The 15442-nt window shown below is 36.8% G+C and overlaps 1 protein-coding gene across 4 annotated transcripts in view; it reads right to left on the reverse strand.

Annotated features, from left to right (window-relative positions):
- Window positions 1-4548: 4548 nt before the first annotated feature.
- FZD6 (frizzled class receptor 6) overlaps window positions 4549-15442 on the reverse strand; it is a 32351-nt gene continuing 21457 nt past the window's right edge. For all 4 annotated transcript variants that reach the window (XM_072852072.1, XM_072852071.1, XM_072852073.1 and 1 more), the window contains exons 3-7: window positions 14473-14669; window positions 11026-12043; window positions 8776-8924; window positions 7067-7495; window positions 4549-6568 (exon numbers count right to left, since the gene is read on the reverse strand). In XM_072852072.1, coding sequence (XP_072708173.1) covers window positions 6412-6568; window positions 7067-7495; window positions 8776-8924; window positions 11026-12043; window positions 14473-14669 — 1950 coding nt within the window. In that variant the 3' untranslated portion in view covers window positions 4549-6411. The remainder of the gene's footprint in view (window positions 6569-7066; window positions 7496-8775; window positions 8925-11025; window positions 12044-14472; window positions 14670-15442) is intronic.

The following is a 15442-nucleotide window of genomic DNA, read 5'->3' on the forward strand; positions in this document are numbered from 1 at the left end:
CAAAACTTCCTGTCTCAGAGGAGAGACAGAGAGAGAGGGGCAGAGCCACAAGAGCAATGACAGATCTGAACATGCATGGTCCCTGCGGCTCTGCCCATTGATGTAGTGGTGGAGCCTGAAGCCCGTGGCATTCCTGAGACCCGGCTTCTCACACCCACACTGTCCCCCCAGGTGGCCTGACCTCAGCAAAGAAGCCCATGGCTTGCTGCAAGCAGGGCTGTGGAGCTTCTGGGCAGCACCTACCTCATCTGTTCCCTGATGACCCACTGTCACCAAAAGGCAATGGATTTACAGGGGCTGCTGGGTCAGGCACAGTGAGAGAGGTTCACCATGAGCAGTTCAGTGGGGTCATCCCACCGCTAGCCCCGAGGATACTTCAACAGATAAACTCTTGCACTAAAATTATTCTATGTGCTAAAGCAGAACTCTTATTTGACTTGCGTCAACAACTGACTCGTGCAATGGCGCTGGAAAGGATCAAGCACAACACTGAACCCCTTGCTCATGTGGAGATTAAATTGTGCTTGGCCAGAACAGCAAAAGACCTACCAGGTTCCTGTGAATAAAAATGTCTTTTCAAGTCCTTCAAGTTGTATTTTTTACAGCAGGTGCTCATCTAACTGTGCTTTTGTGAGGCATGACTGTTTCTAGTGTGGTTTCCTTACTTCCGTCCTTGTAACTTTGCTGTAATTACAGCACCTGTTGGTTGATTAAAAATCTCATTTACGAGTTCAAAATTTCCCATTGCCAAGTAGAGAAGCTTCAATATGCGTGCCCTAAAAATATCTAATGCTGCTGAGGTTATATTAATTTAAAAGGCAAAGTCCTCCCTTGTTTTTTATTGGGTATGCTTTCTTGGTTTTTCCTACTGGCTTGGTGACTTTCCATTTCTCTCCATAGAGAACCTCATCCTGACTATCAGCTTCTCTCAGTGTCCATTCTCAGGATGATCTTGCCTACTAAAATCACATTTTAAGAAAAGTAGCTTCAATTAATTTCCACGGTGAGTCTTGACTTCAGCCAGCCCAACACATTTGCATCTCATCCACTCAGTGGCATGGCACACCCCTGTCAGTGACATCTCTTCACGTTCATGGAATGATACGTGTCTGGATTGTTAATCCCTCTAGTGCATCCACTTGTTCTTTAGTTGGAAGTCTGGATCGCAGTCCTACCTGTAGGAATCTGGAAGGAGAGCAAGTCCAAGAGAGGACTGTGTCCAGTGGGCAACATCAGGGACTCAAACCCAGTGCCAAGAAGCCTGTTCAGCTGCTTCAGCATCCTCAAATCCTCCTTCTTCAGCTGGGTCATTCAAGACTTGCATGCACTCTCAGGTAGTAGGTATGATACTACTAGAGCTGGGTCTGGAGAGAGTGCAGCTTCCCAGCTAGCTTAGGGGATCAACTAATTAAATAACTTACTAATAATTTTCTCTAGGACCTTATCTGGCAGTGACTTATTTTTGTCCCCATGTAATTTCCTGTTATCCAGTTTTATGTGGTCAAGCAGAGCATCAGGAAGATAAAGTGGCATGCACACTATCTTCATAAAAATATAGATACTTTGCTCATCCTTCATACACAACAAACATGCAACATACTTTTTCCTGTTAAGATCCCTTTGGTGCCCGTGTCTAATGATCCCACCATCGTCTCTGTAACTTACAAACCTACTTAACGGAAGTAAAATTTCTTCTTGCTGTTTCTCTTCATCTTGTACGTCAAGAGTGAGTCCTAAAACATCAGTGTACTCCTCCCCACTTAAAACAGCTGATGTTCTCTCATGGCCATATGCTGCACCTGAGAGTACGCTCTCTCGGCTGGAGACCACTCTCCCTCCAGTTCACCTACACCCAGCACTGAGTGCCCATTTAGCACTTCCCTTCCGCAGAAACCACTTTCTTCCACACAGCTGCTCTTGCAGAAACTCTTCTCCTCTCCAGCTCCTGCTTGTGCTGAGAAACCAGCTGTGAGCCATTTCATGAAGGTAGGTTTAAAGATACCTCATGTTTGTCATTACTTATTTTAACTAGTAAGACCTCAAATAAAGGAAACTTTCATTTTAGATTTAGTTTCGATGAACAAAGTTGAAATACAGGGAATAAGCATTAATGAAGAGCTCAGATATAAATGTCCTGGCATGTTTTTAATCTTTTAATTATACTTTGCATCTCAAGTGCTTTTTAATAGGAAGTAAAATCCAGTTAATATACAGAAGCGGATTTCATAGATGTACATCAGAAAGATACTCTGGGCTCTGCTTCTAGAGATACAAAGCAGACAGCTCATGAAGGTGTGGTATAGGTTGCCCAACTTCTTTAATTACAGTTAAACTCTAGCCCATAAAAAAACAGGTAAGTATGACAAGGGACGACAATAAGAGTGAAAGAGTAAGTGCAAAAAAAAGTAATGCACAGGAAATAACATTTCTTCTCATGAGACTCTAAAATACCTTTGGTGCCAGCCATCTAAACTACTGCAAATACCAGTGGTTAATACTGGCAGACATCTTTACCAGTGAACGCAGCCAAACAGACAGCAGCCAGATACCTTCAAAGACCGATTCAACAAGCAGCCAGTGTCAAGGGAGGGAGGCGGCATTTCTCCTTTGATGTGCAGTGATCTGAAATTGCACATTGAGACTGGGTGGTCAAACTTCAAAGGGAAACGTGATTCCTCATCCTGTTCAGCTACTGCATTTTTCAGTGCTTTGTAGAATGCTAAACTTATTTTTAGTCAAGTTCAACTTTTCATATTTAAATTTTTTTCGCTTCTGAAATTCAACTAGATTTGACCATCTTTAAACCAAGTGTATTCTGCATCCTGTAAAGAAAAGGCCTTTTCTTTCCTGTAAAGAAAAGAAAGGATACAGTTCTCTGTAAATCAGTTGAACAATTGGCAAAGAAAAAAGTATGATGCTTCAGCTTGTTAGTACTCCATACCTGAACTGTTTTTTTGATGTTTAAAAAAGCAAAAGGATTTAAAGCTATTTTAAATACTGCAGGTATTTTTCCTTATTATCTGCTAATAGCACCTTTCAAATGTTATAAATAGAAACAAAATACCATTTTTTCCCATATCCTGGGTTAGTTTTGCAAACTTGGACTATTTTTTCCAAATATGTGCATAGCTTTATTTTACAGTCTAGGTAAACTTTATCCCAATTTTCACTAAAAACCCGAGCAAAATAGAAACAGTAAAATAGAGTATACACAAAATGTACCATAAAACCCCTGTAGTGGTAATCTCAGGTGCTGTTTATATCACAAATCAAATATGATTTAGTATGTTAAATTTATTTTGTCCTTTGAAGGATTTTCTATGCAACTCAAAACTCAGTGTAATGCATATTTTGAAGTGATTTATTACAGAGATCCATTAAGAAAAAGAGAAGTAAAAAGACCATTTGGCCCACATATTTTAAGGCTTGGAGAAGCTGTCAGTATCCTTTATTCCAGCTTTCTGCAAACAAAGGCAGAAAACAAGACTAAAATGGCTGTATCAAACTTTAAAACTGTTGGATTTATAGTGCATCTTTCAGAAGATAGCCAGTCTCGATTAAATGATGTAAGCTGATGGAGATGTTCCAGTAAGAAGTTATTCTTACAGTTTAAGAAAAGCCCTTTTAATGTGAATTGTCTATTTTCAGTTTTAACTTTGGTCAGGTAACAGATGGAAGCATAACCCAAACACCTTTTGTTAGAGAAACTGTTTATGAGGTTCTTTCTAGTCCATGACTGTGAGGCAGTCTTCCATACCCTCACTCACCTCTGCAGCTCTTTTCTTTCAGTTTCTTTCCCCCCATCATTTCTGTGGGCATTCAAATAGCCATTTAACTTCCCCGTGACTGCTTGGGTATTTCAAGGTTAAAGCATCCAGGGATCACCATCCCTTTAGCTATAAAGGTCATCTTGGGAATTCACATTCTGTACGTTATTTCTGGTACAGCAGCACTGGAACACAGAAGTGCTACAGCCTCATTCTACCACTGATGTGTTTCACTTCCAATGAATGTTATGATTACTGCTTAGTTAGTATTTCACAGCTCTTTGAAAATGGATCTATTTTTAAGCCCATGGTATTGCTGTAACTTCAAAATTACTTTGTATTCATCTTTTTTAGAGCAGTTACCACAAAAGCATGACTTTTACTGAACTACCTAAAAAAGGGAATAATATGAAATAAATTAAAAATGTGTATCAATATTTTAAGAAAGTTGAGCAAGAGCACAGTGTGGAAATACATATTCTATGTAATCTAAAGGAGGTCTTTAACTAGAGGTCATGAAAGGAAGAATGCTCTAAACGTTAGGATGAAAGAACTAGTTCAGTTTCTCACTCTTTCATAACTCGCCGTGTTTATGTGAACAATTCCCAGCATTGTTCTGTCTCAGTTTCTCACTTACACAGGAGGGATAAAAACATTGCAATATTTATTACCTCACACAGCTCTAAGAAAAAAATACATTAAAGTGTCTTAGGTGCAAAAATACTACAGTAATACAGCAAACACACTACATCTAGTTAATAAGAAATATCAACTCAGAAGCTCTTACTATACAACAGTATATTTTATTACTAACAAAGACAGTAATTATACACATGTTCAGTAGTTGTGTTAAGTTACCCGTTTACAAACGTGACTACAAGAATGAAGGATACTTAGTGTGCATTTTCACAGGAGACACTTCAGATCTTTCTCACTGTCCTCAGCAGCAAGAATTCTGTGTATTTTAAATGGGGGAATTATAAAAGAAATAGCATGTCCTATTTAAGGCAGTAAATTACAAACGCTAAAATGCTGATGCCGTAATGTAAAGGTAAAGACATTCCATTTTTAATGCATGATGGTTAAGACAAATAACTTTGGTTTGTCAGAACTGTAGTTCCTGTTGATTCAGCATTTGCATGACCTTTGTACCATGCAATTTTGCTTGATTGTTCAAAGCATCACCATGAATGCTGCCCAAATTGGAACACAGTAATTTCTCTGCATAATATCAAAATATTGAGAAATATTCTTATTAGTAATCAAATGCAAGATGCTGAACCGTCTTACAAAATGCACTGACATTTAAGTTTAGAAAACAGCAAAATCCTGGCTCCAAATTATCTCAAGTAATAAATCACATTGACTTCATTGGAGCCACGATTTCTTAAGAGCTAAACGATAAAATTCTTACCCATGTCAGTAGTACTTGCTCTCGAGAACCACCCTATCATAAGAAAGGCTACATGTATGAAGACCTTTTTGATTTAAAGAAAATATATTGCTGTAGTATACAGAAAATTAAGCTTTGTAGAAAAAGTATCTTTGTTTTCAGTAAATACATAGTTAAACAAGCCCGTATATTAATAACTCAACAGTTTATTTTCTGCAAGATATTTCTCTACAGAATTAAAAAAAAATTAAGTTACTTGCATAGAAACAACGTGAAACATACACTTTCGCTGCAGCTCAGTAAAAAACCAAAGCATATACTTCAGATTCTGTCCCCCATGCCACCAGGGATCAGAAGTGTTTTCTTCTTTGGCACGATGCACTGGAACACCACACCAGGCGGGGCTCCAAGAAGCATTCTTCTGAAGCAGTGCTGCATCTAACGCACTATCCCTGTAACAGGATGCACAGATGTCTGACCAGTCTTGCCCCAAATGTAGTGTATGGTGCAGGTTATATATAAAGGTATAATCTGCTTTACTCAGAACTAAATAACATTGTCTGATCACCACAGGACTGTTGACTTTAGTAACACCAAATGCAAGCAGTGTTAGCTTTACCAAGTTTGTACAATACATACAAAACAGTAGTTCTAAATACTGACCTTATGCAGTCAGTTATTTACAAAATTCATTTTTATGTACAAAATCACTATAATTCCAGATTCCCTTTCATATTCAGTGTACAAACTACCATAAAACAGTGCTATAATTGATATATCATTACACATAATTTAGAGAGTATTTATAAATTTGTGTATCCCTGAAGTGATACTGCTGTTTAAGACACAGTAAAAAAGAGGAAAAAAATTTAACAAGTTTTCAAAAATATCAAAAGATGCAGATGTAACTTTTATGCCTTGAAAAGTAACAGTGCTTTCTAAGTGTTATTTTAATGCAATTCATTACAAAGTGTTCTTTATGTTGGGAATAATATTTGTTTCTCTCATCTTTTTCTTAAATTACTGCTAGTCAATCCAGCTATGTCCTACAGAACTTCCATTTCCATTATTCCTGGATAGCATTAAATATAGTACATTATTGCTAGCTGTCCCCACAACAAAACTTACTTTAAGTGCAAAGCAAGATATGTGTGTTTTTTAATAAGGCACAGAATATCAGTTATTTCCAGTGTAACACAGAATCCATATCAGTTTTATACATTGAAAATGTTCATATAAAATTTCAGTCTTTCAAGGATTTGAACTGTTTCCTGAATCCAACTCTCTTCTGGTGTCTGAAGCCGAGTAGACAAGTAGTGATACAGAAGCTGACTGTGAGACACCAGGTATTTGGGAACAGCTGCTTTGTAATGGAGAAGATTCAATAAAGTCATTTTTAGGAGTTATTCTGTAAATAATGAAAAATAAAACACAGGGAGTCAATTTTAAGCACAATGCATTACACTGCAAAAAATACATTTTTAGCAATGAAATTATAATATATCTTAAGCTATATTCTTTTCAAGAGAACACAGTACAATTGTGTATACTTTTCCAAGCTTAGGGTCACCATTGTTCTTTTTCAGACTTGTCACCTCTCAAAATGATTGCATTGCAGCCATAGATTTCTTGAGGGTCATTGTTCAACAATACAAAAATATCCTGTGAGCTAAGCTCCAGCACTCAACACTTAAAAGGAGAAGAAGAATCCTACAAAAATATAAAATAGCCCATATGCTAAAGATACATGGCTATATGAAATAGTTTGTAAGAATTACAGTACACTTGACAGCTACTGAGGATCAATTGTGTACTGAGAGTACACCGATTCTTCAGAGAAGAAATAGAAAACTTACAAAAATAGTGGTAATACACATAAACAAAAGACTGAGTTAAGGAACCTTACCTTCCTTCACCTACTCTCTTCATACTCTCAGCCAAGCTACTCATATCACATGTGCTATCTGCTTTGTTTCTTTTTTCCACCTGATCCACGGTCAGTTTAGAACAAGATAACATTTGATCTCCACTGATTTCACTTTCCTCGACTCTTCGGGCTGATGTTCCGTCTGCCTCTATCTCTTTCTCAGATGTCTCTGGAGAGGTTTTAATTTCTGCAACAGTTTCTTGGCTTAAGTAATCATGATTAGTGATTGCTACTGCAGAAGTTCCATGATTTGTTGTGCCACCCGTACTAGTCCCCATTGACTTCGAAATAACTTTCAATCTGTGCGAAGTTGATTTGTAGTGCTTCTTTTTATGCTTAACTTTGGAATTGTGCTTCAAGAAGAATTCGCATGATTCTTGCAGCACTCTTCGACTTTCACTGATTGGACTGAAAGAAAATACAAGCATGTAATTGAATGAAGAGGATAACCTTAGATATAATGTAATATAGCTTCGTACACAAAAACGTGAAAGAATAGCAACCAACGATGCAATCTGAGCTGGATGTCAATGAACACGAGGAAAACAATTGTATGTGAAAAGAGGAGAAAAAAGTCTGATCATAATGGCTCCAAAGTAATTATGTCTGTGGAACAATTAAATAAAGCAGATTTCTACATTTCTTACTTCTGCAAGTAGGTCCAATGATTTCAGTAGATTAATCATCTAAGAGAGGAAAGCAGGATTAGCTCATAAGCAGCTGTATTACCAAATTAACTTTACATAAAGTAATCCTCATTCAAGTGAAAAAAAAAGTTAGCGTTATAAAGTCGACCTCGTTATTTTTAAATTCTTATAGCTGAAAGCAGTTAACATCTGAAACACAAGAAAAATTATACAGGAAATGGAAAAACAGGGGAGAGGGAAAGGAAGCTATAAGCTCACCATCAAGGAATGTAGATGTAAAATAAAAGCAGCTTAAGGACTGCTGCCTTGGGAAATCCAAAGAAATAAAAAGATCTAAAAATACAGTATAATTTATGAGTAACACAGATAATCTAAAATGAAATAATCAAGGAATAAAAAGGAATGGAAAAAATGACAACTACAGGAAACGGAGATGACACTTATAATCTGTTTAAATCCATAGATATAAATTTACTAAAATTAAGTAATTAAACTGAATTACTCTGTTTCAGAAAAAAACCCAAGGAACAGTAGATTAATACAATAAAAGTGATACTAAGGAGGGTTCAATGAAAATTAATTTTAAAATAAGACGAGCCTGGCAGAGGAGAAAAGCAGAGGATGTTGTTATTGCATGATAGTAAACACAGCTAAGTACTGTGCCAAATTAAGTAGTTGGAACACGTGAAAGGATCTCAGTTGATGGCTGACATTACCTTCCCTCATTTGACTGGAAACCAGAGATGTATTAGCCAATGCTAAACACAACAGTATGTCTTCTGCTCTATGAAGAGAGCAAATCAGCACAGGAAAATATTTTCTGTCTCCTGAGAATGTTGTCAAAAGTCACTGCATATGTAGAACTTCCACAGACTCCAATGGAATTTTGCTGATGCCCATATGCAGCGTTCAGACTCCAAAAAGGAAAGGGTCTAAGGACAACATTTTGATTGCCTGAGCTATATTTAAGAAACACATCTGAAATCCAACTTATTTTAAAGTATACACTTTAAAAAACAGGAATTAAAAAATTGTTCTTACTCTCTTTTGCGGTTTCTGTTGAAGAAATTGGCCCATTCAGAACAGGTCTTTTTACTTCCCACCCAGAAGACTGGAGATATGCCAACAATTAATGTCAGCAAATATTTCATCAGAAACAAAAATATTTCTGGTCTTGCTAGTGCCTTTGCCTAGAAGATAACAAAGTTTAATAAATGCAAAGAAGAAAATATACTTGTTGATTTATCTTTTTAAACGCAGAAAACAAATCATGTAAAAGAGAGACTTTCTCCTTATGGCTGTTGTTCTTTGTTGAGGCTTGTACTGTGGACAAACATTAGACATGTACAGTCAAGTCAGACCTGGTTAATGTCTACAGCTGAATACACAGAGAGGAGATTAGTCAGAAGGAAATATTTTTCTTTTCAATTGAAAGGAAAGATAACTTGGGGGGGTAACAGTATTAGTAACCATGTTCTTCAGAGATAGTTTGTATGTCTAAAATTATTCCCTTCAACTTAAAAGAAACAGTAAGTGGATGAGTTGGGAGTTAATCAGATTAGACAGCATCTTCAAGGAGCCGCAGGGAACTACATAGTAGTTTTCTGTTTATTGCAAAATTAATCCACCTATTTGCAGAACTGGATCATAGGAGCTGAGACATTTAACTCAGTAAGAGATTATTATCTTCTGCTCCCAAGCCGCAAATTTAATTTACGTTACCTGGCTTATCTGCCAGTCCCATCTATGAAAGTCACTATTCTTGATGGCCAGGTAACATTAGCTACTTAAACTGAAGTTTGTTTTTGTTTGGTTTTGATCTGGCCAACATAATAAAAGTCTACAAGCTAGCTCAGGTAAGCCAAGGCCGAGCACGCCACTTTAAGCTACTCCATAGTTAGCACACTGTTTATTACAGGGACAGATCCCATTAAGTATGTCTTTGTGTCACATTCCCTGTTGCTATTTACTCTTTCCAATAGGTTAATTAAAGGCTGAAAATACATGCTCTTTCTGCCTTATTATGCCAAGCTGTTATATTAAGCACTACAAAACAATTTTTTTTTTTTAAAAAGCATAAAAGCCTTGTTTTCAACCTTGTAGGTTTTGGACCATTTAGTCTGATACAGAGCTCAGTGCAAAAGCTGCTGAAGACAAAGTACACTTGTTAAGAATGGTAATGGAAGCAAAAATAACCAAGAAGTACATGAGCCGTGCTACTCTCAGCTTACACTGACTTCAGAGGATATAGAGGCTGTTGAAAAATGTAGAAGGATCAAGTCTTATCATTCCATAACGCCTGTGTTTATATTCCTCTTTTTAATGACAGTTTATTGCAGTAAAAACATAGATGGTAAGTGCAAGACAATGAAAGATGACACAAGACACCTGCATTTCTCTTAGTGATGGTGTCTTCTTTTGTATCTGTTCTTAAATGGAAAGAAACAAACCACAAATTACTTGCAATTGCAGGCAGTTTTATGTACTTACAAGAGATTTAATCCATAGAGAGTACTGAACATGGGCAGATTTACTTTAAAAGCGTCTCCAAGGAAGTTGTTTTTTTAAGAGTCAAATGTTAAATATGAATACCTCCGCAATTTAGAGTGCTGTTGGGTTGTTTTTTTGTTTTTGTTTTTTTTTTTTTTTTCTTTTTTCGTTTGTTTATTGTTTGGTTGGGTTTTTTTTTAAAGATTTCTTCACATTACTGAAAATCAGCCTGCAAATGACATCTATCGTGGAAAAAATGTATTGGAAATTTGTTTTGCAATTTCAAGTGTTTTATACTTCTACACTTCAAAGAAAAAAAGACGAAAGTGATTTTAAATCTGTGGTTATAAGCAACATTTTAAATCCAATTTAGACTCAATTTTCAAGAATCATTATTTCAGCTTCAACTGAAATCGATGCAAATTCACCTTAGGTACTTTGATACTGAGCTAGGCACCCAAGTACTGAGCAACTACTTTTAGGAATAGATACTGTGAAGAATGATCCTCCCCCCAACATAATTTGTAACACGAAGTTCAAATATCATAAAGATTATATATTCCCTTTAGAGCTATGAGTTGGAATTTAATTGCTGAGTGCTATCAATCTGGTTAGTGAAAAATTTCAAAGCAAAAGTATGGTACCACCAATTTTGACTTAAAAAGCAACTAATCACTGCATGTTCTTGAACTGATTAGTTAATGTGAAATAATTTACTAACTGCGCGGCAGATACAGTGACGCATAAGGATTTTTGCTAATTAACTTTCCAGTATTATTTATAAATGAAACTGCTACTTGCCTGATAAGGACAAGGAATATGGTACTGGTTGCAGTGGTCAAATACCCAAGTCGTTTCCCAGATTTTCCGGTTCACCAGTTCATAGACATAACATCCAAGAAGTGCTACAAGTGGTACCAAGTATAAACCACTAAAAACTCCAATTCGGATCATAAATTTCTTTAGCTTCTCCTGGTTTCTGCCATCGTGCTGTATGACTTGCCGCACGTGATTTAAAGAAATAATACCAGCTAAAAGAAGAGAGAGACCGAAAAAAACACAAAGGCACAATGGCAAAAGCACAAAGTACAGAGAGGCGTCCAGATCGTAGAGACCCACAAAACAAACTCCACTGATATTGTCCCCTTCAACTTTGTTCATTGCAAGGAGCATAATGGTTAGAAAACCAGGTATTCCCCACGCAACTGCGTGGAACCACATGGCCTTTTGTGCAATAGCTTCACAGCTCCATTTTCTTCCTGCTGCAAGGAACCAAGTGATTGTAAGAATCACCCACCATATAGTTCCTGCCATAGTGAAAAAATACAAAACCATGAAAAGGACGGTACAGGCTTTGTTTTGGGAGCCAAGAACAACTGTTTCACCAATTTCTAACTTATCATCTGCCTCGTTACAGGCAGTTCTGTTCCCAAGTAAAAATCCGATAAAGTACATTAGAGAGACTATGCTGTAACAGACAGAGTAATATATGATCGGCCTCTCTGGGTACCTAAACCTTTTAACATCAATCAGAAAAGTCAGGAATGTGAAAAGTGTAGCACAAAGACAAAAGATTGAAACTATTCCAATGAAGCTTTTTGCAACATCCAATTCATAATTTTTGAAGTACATATTGGGACATGGGGGTGCACACTGATCAATTCCTAGGAACTTGTAGCCTTGTCCATTGGTAGTGTGTAGGTGTCGGGGACACCAGAACCCATAATCCCTTCGGGTCTGGCCTGGGGTCTTCTGAATTCCATGTATGTTTGTGGTTACAGCAGCAGTGGCAGGAACAGTCTCATCACAATTGACTAGTCTACATAAAAAAACAGAAGAGGAAATATCTTAATACACCTCATTCTCAACTGTAATTATTTCTTAGAAATAAGAAAAAAAAATCTGATTTTAAGCACTGTCAAATTCTATAGATAATGCAAAATGTGCATTATGTCAAAAAAATCAGGTGGCATTTTAAAAAACAGACTTCAAATATTTTCAGTTTAGAAGACTATTCAAACACAGCTATTTCACTGTTGTTTTCTACCTGTTGTTGTATTGCTTATGAAACACTACTCAAATAGCAACTGGAGTCTTAAATTCTACTCAACTTTTACATCTGTACGTAAAAATATTTACAGTAGTTTTTTTCAATCTGGATAGCAATAGACTGCTGGAGAGAGCAAATGATCTTGTCAAAATGCAAGCTTCAACCAACAAAGAAGGCTGACAGTATCTAGAATATACTGGTCATCAGTTAATGATTATTATTGTAATTTTTTGTGTTATAGTGATATTTCATTGTTGACAACAATAAAACTACCTACCTGAAAAACAGAAAAGCAAAAAATATACATGTAAAAAATTATCACTATTTTAGCAATTTTTTTTCTAGCTCCATACTGTTCATTTAAAAACTGCTCTAGGCTCAATTGCTCAAGGGTTTAATTGGACACAGTATGTGACCTTTTTATATCGTTAATATAGTATTAGCAGTGTTGGACATATCTTCAAACTAGATTATGTAAGTATAACTCAACCAGGTAAGCATTTACTCAAAATGGGATTTATATTTATATGCATTCCAAGTTTAAGCATATATTTAAAAAGAACAAGTTTTGCATTCTAGTTTTTAAAGTAAGATTCTGTTATCTCAAAACATTCTTTGTCAAACACTATTATAAGAGTCCCTCAATGTCAGTTTGCAAGCTCAGCTTGAGCTAAAAAAACCCCTTCAGTTCTTTGTTTCTCTGCATCATCATACTGTCCAAATAAATCCAGACTAATCATTAAGAAAACTGATTCTGTAGCAGATTCTTTCATTAACCATAGGCCGGACCAGCATGCACGGGAACAGTGCAAACTTTATTCATCCATGTCTTAATAGGCATTATGTATGTCTGTAAGAATACAAGAGCGTGAATCTCAGGATTCCGGTTACTGCCCACCCTCATGCCAGCTCCTCTTCCATGGGCTCCAGCAGCAGGACGTCTGCTGTTGTAAGAACATCCTGCATGACATGGACTTCGCTGTATCGGCTATTGAGAAGACATCATGTCACATATGAACAGAGCAGGTTCATCTTCAGTAAATGCTAGCAGTAATAGAATAATTAAAACCTGCAGTGATTCCTGTGAAAATGTGATCTGATTTATAATGTCATTTGAAAGATATATTGAATAACTGGATTCACTTGTAATTTTCCAAAACAATTCTTGAAGACATTTGCTGTGCTGAGTGACAAAACTGTTGCTTAGAAGCTCATACTAGATGGGAAAAGTCAATGCCTTCTTGTTTTAAAACCCCACAACTTCAATTTTTCTGCAGAACTAAGGGAAACAGCATTAATGCCATCTGTCATATTCACTCCGATACCGATTTCTACCAGAGATCACGGCACAGGACTACTGTCCCAGCTCTCCCTCAGCCCTATCACAGATTAGCAACTGCATGCAGGTTAGAAAAATGATTTGAGTTTCCAGTCTCTGCTCCTTCCCTGTACTTCTTGCTCTGATGTGTGTTAAAAAAAAACCCTGGACTTAATTTATAAATATCTGCCACTGAAGGTCAGAATCTCCAGATGACGACACTGGAGTGTTTTCAGTGGTTTCCATTTAATTTATATACACTCGTCTTTCCCCTAAATGTAGTATTAACTGTCTTCTCTCTGGAACAGACACGTGAACATCTTTGAGAAAAAGGTGAAATTTTAAAAAGACTTTTGGCAGGCAGTAAGGGAAAAGCAACACAAGCTTGAATGTGCACATTTAAGCGGTTAGGAGTAAGATAAGGCTTCTACTATTTAATGCTCTGTGTCCATTCAAATATAGAATATTCTATATTTCATTACTTTATGAGCAATTATTTATAAAACCCCCATGAAGTAAGTATAATCATCCCTAGTTTAGAGATCAGAAACTAAAGCAAAATCTGTCCTGTAACATTTAATATTTTAAGTTTTAAGAAATTTAGAGTAAAAAGCTTCTTTTTGCAGGGATCTGAATACTGAAAAGAACTGCTGCAGAACTTTGTTGCAAAAAAGTCACAAGCAGGAAATGAAGGTGATCATTTGAATAATGAAAAAGTTTTAATAAAAAAATAGTCCTATGCATAAGCACTGTAGGGTCACCAGTGATAAGTATGCTACAGCAAGGTGATATTTAACATTCTGCCTCAGATTTTCAGCTCAGTCTAGGCCAAATATGAAAATATCCCCCCTACCACCTGTCAACATGAAAAATACCCCACCTGGTACATTCCAGCTCTTCCGGCCATGTGATTCCAAAAGTGTCCATCAACTGCTTACAGTCAGAATACACTTTCTCACAGAGGCTTCGACAAGGGTGAATCACGTGAACTTGCTCCAGGCAGGCCGGGACAAAGGCTTTGCACAGAAATGTGTGGACGTCCGGTGAACAGTGAAGATTCATAAGCGTAAGAAAAGGCTACGGGGAAGAAAAAGGCTTTGGTTAGGAATTTCAAAAAGATAATTCAACGTGTCAAAACTAACTTTCATCACTATGGCTCACATTTGTTCCCCTGGAGGTTTGAAAAGATAGTAGAAAATAGTGTTTGTTCAGCAGTTGTGGAAGAGGAAAACCTGGTGGCCTGAGCAGTGACAAGCTCCGTTAGCACTTCTAGCCCAGCCCCTGCCCCAGGATCTTGGCCAATCTGTAACTCTTCAAACCTGATTTTTCCTGTTTGACAATATTAGAAATCTGAAAGGTATTATGAAAGCCCAAGATTTTTAAGAAATAGGGTAAAACATTAAGTTCCTACGCTCACCAGTCAGCTTCTGAGTAAGCACCCTGAGATTTTTAAAGGCGGTCTGTACCTGTAGTTCCTGTTAAAGTACATTTTCAGTCCTAAGTGAACTAACCCCTGTCTGAGGGTGAAATCACTGTGCAGGAACACGACAGCCTTTTTATGTAGGCTTTTTGATAAAATGCTTCTTGGATTTCAAGAAAAAGGAATCTCCATATCACACGTAAATAGTCAAGTTCATGCATCAGCAAAGCTGAAACAGTATTTAACACACTTTGAAATGTGCTGATAAATAGGAACACAAAATTTTTGAAGAAGGCAGAATTTTTAGTAAGATTTTTATTTAGTAAGAATTTTATTAAATTCTTTGCCATTAACAGCTATGTATCTCAAATATTCAACCAATGACTGGTAAAGGAAGGATTAACTTCTGAGCTCAGAATAGTATCCTTAT

Source organism: Ciconia boyciana, chromosome 2, assembly GCF_034638445.1.
Source record: "Ciconia boyciana chromosome 2, ASM3463844v1, whole genome shotgun sequence".
NCBI lineage: Eukaryota > Metazoa > Chordata > Aves > Ciconiiformes > Ciconiidae > Ciconia > Ciconia boyciana.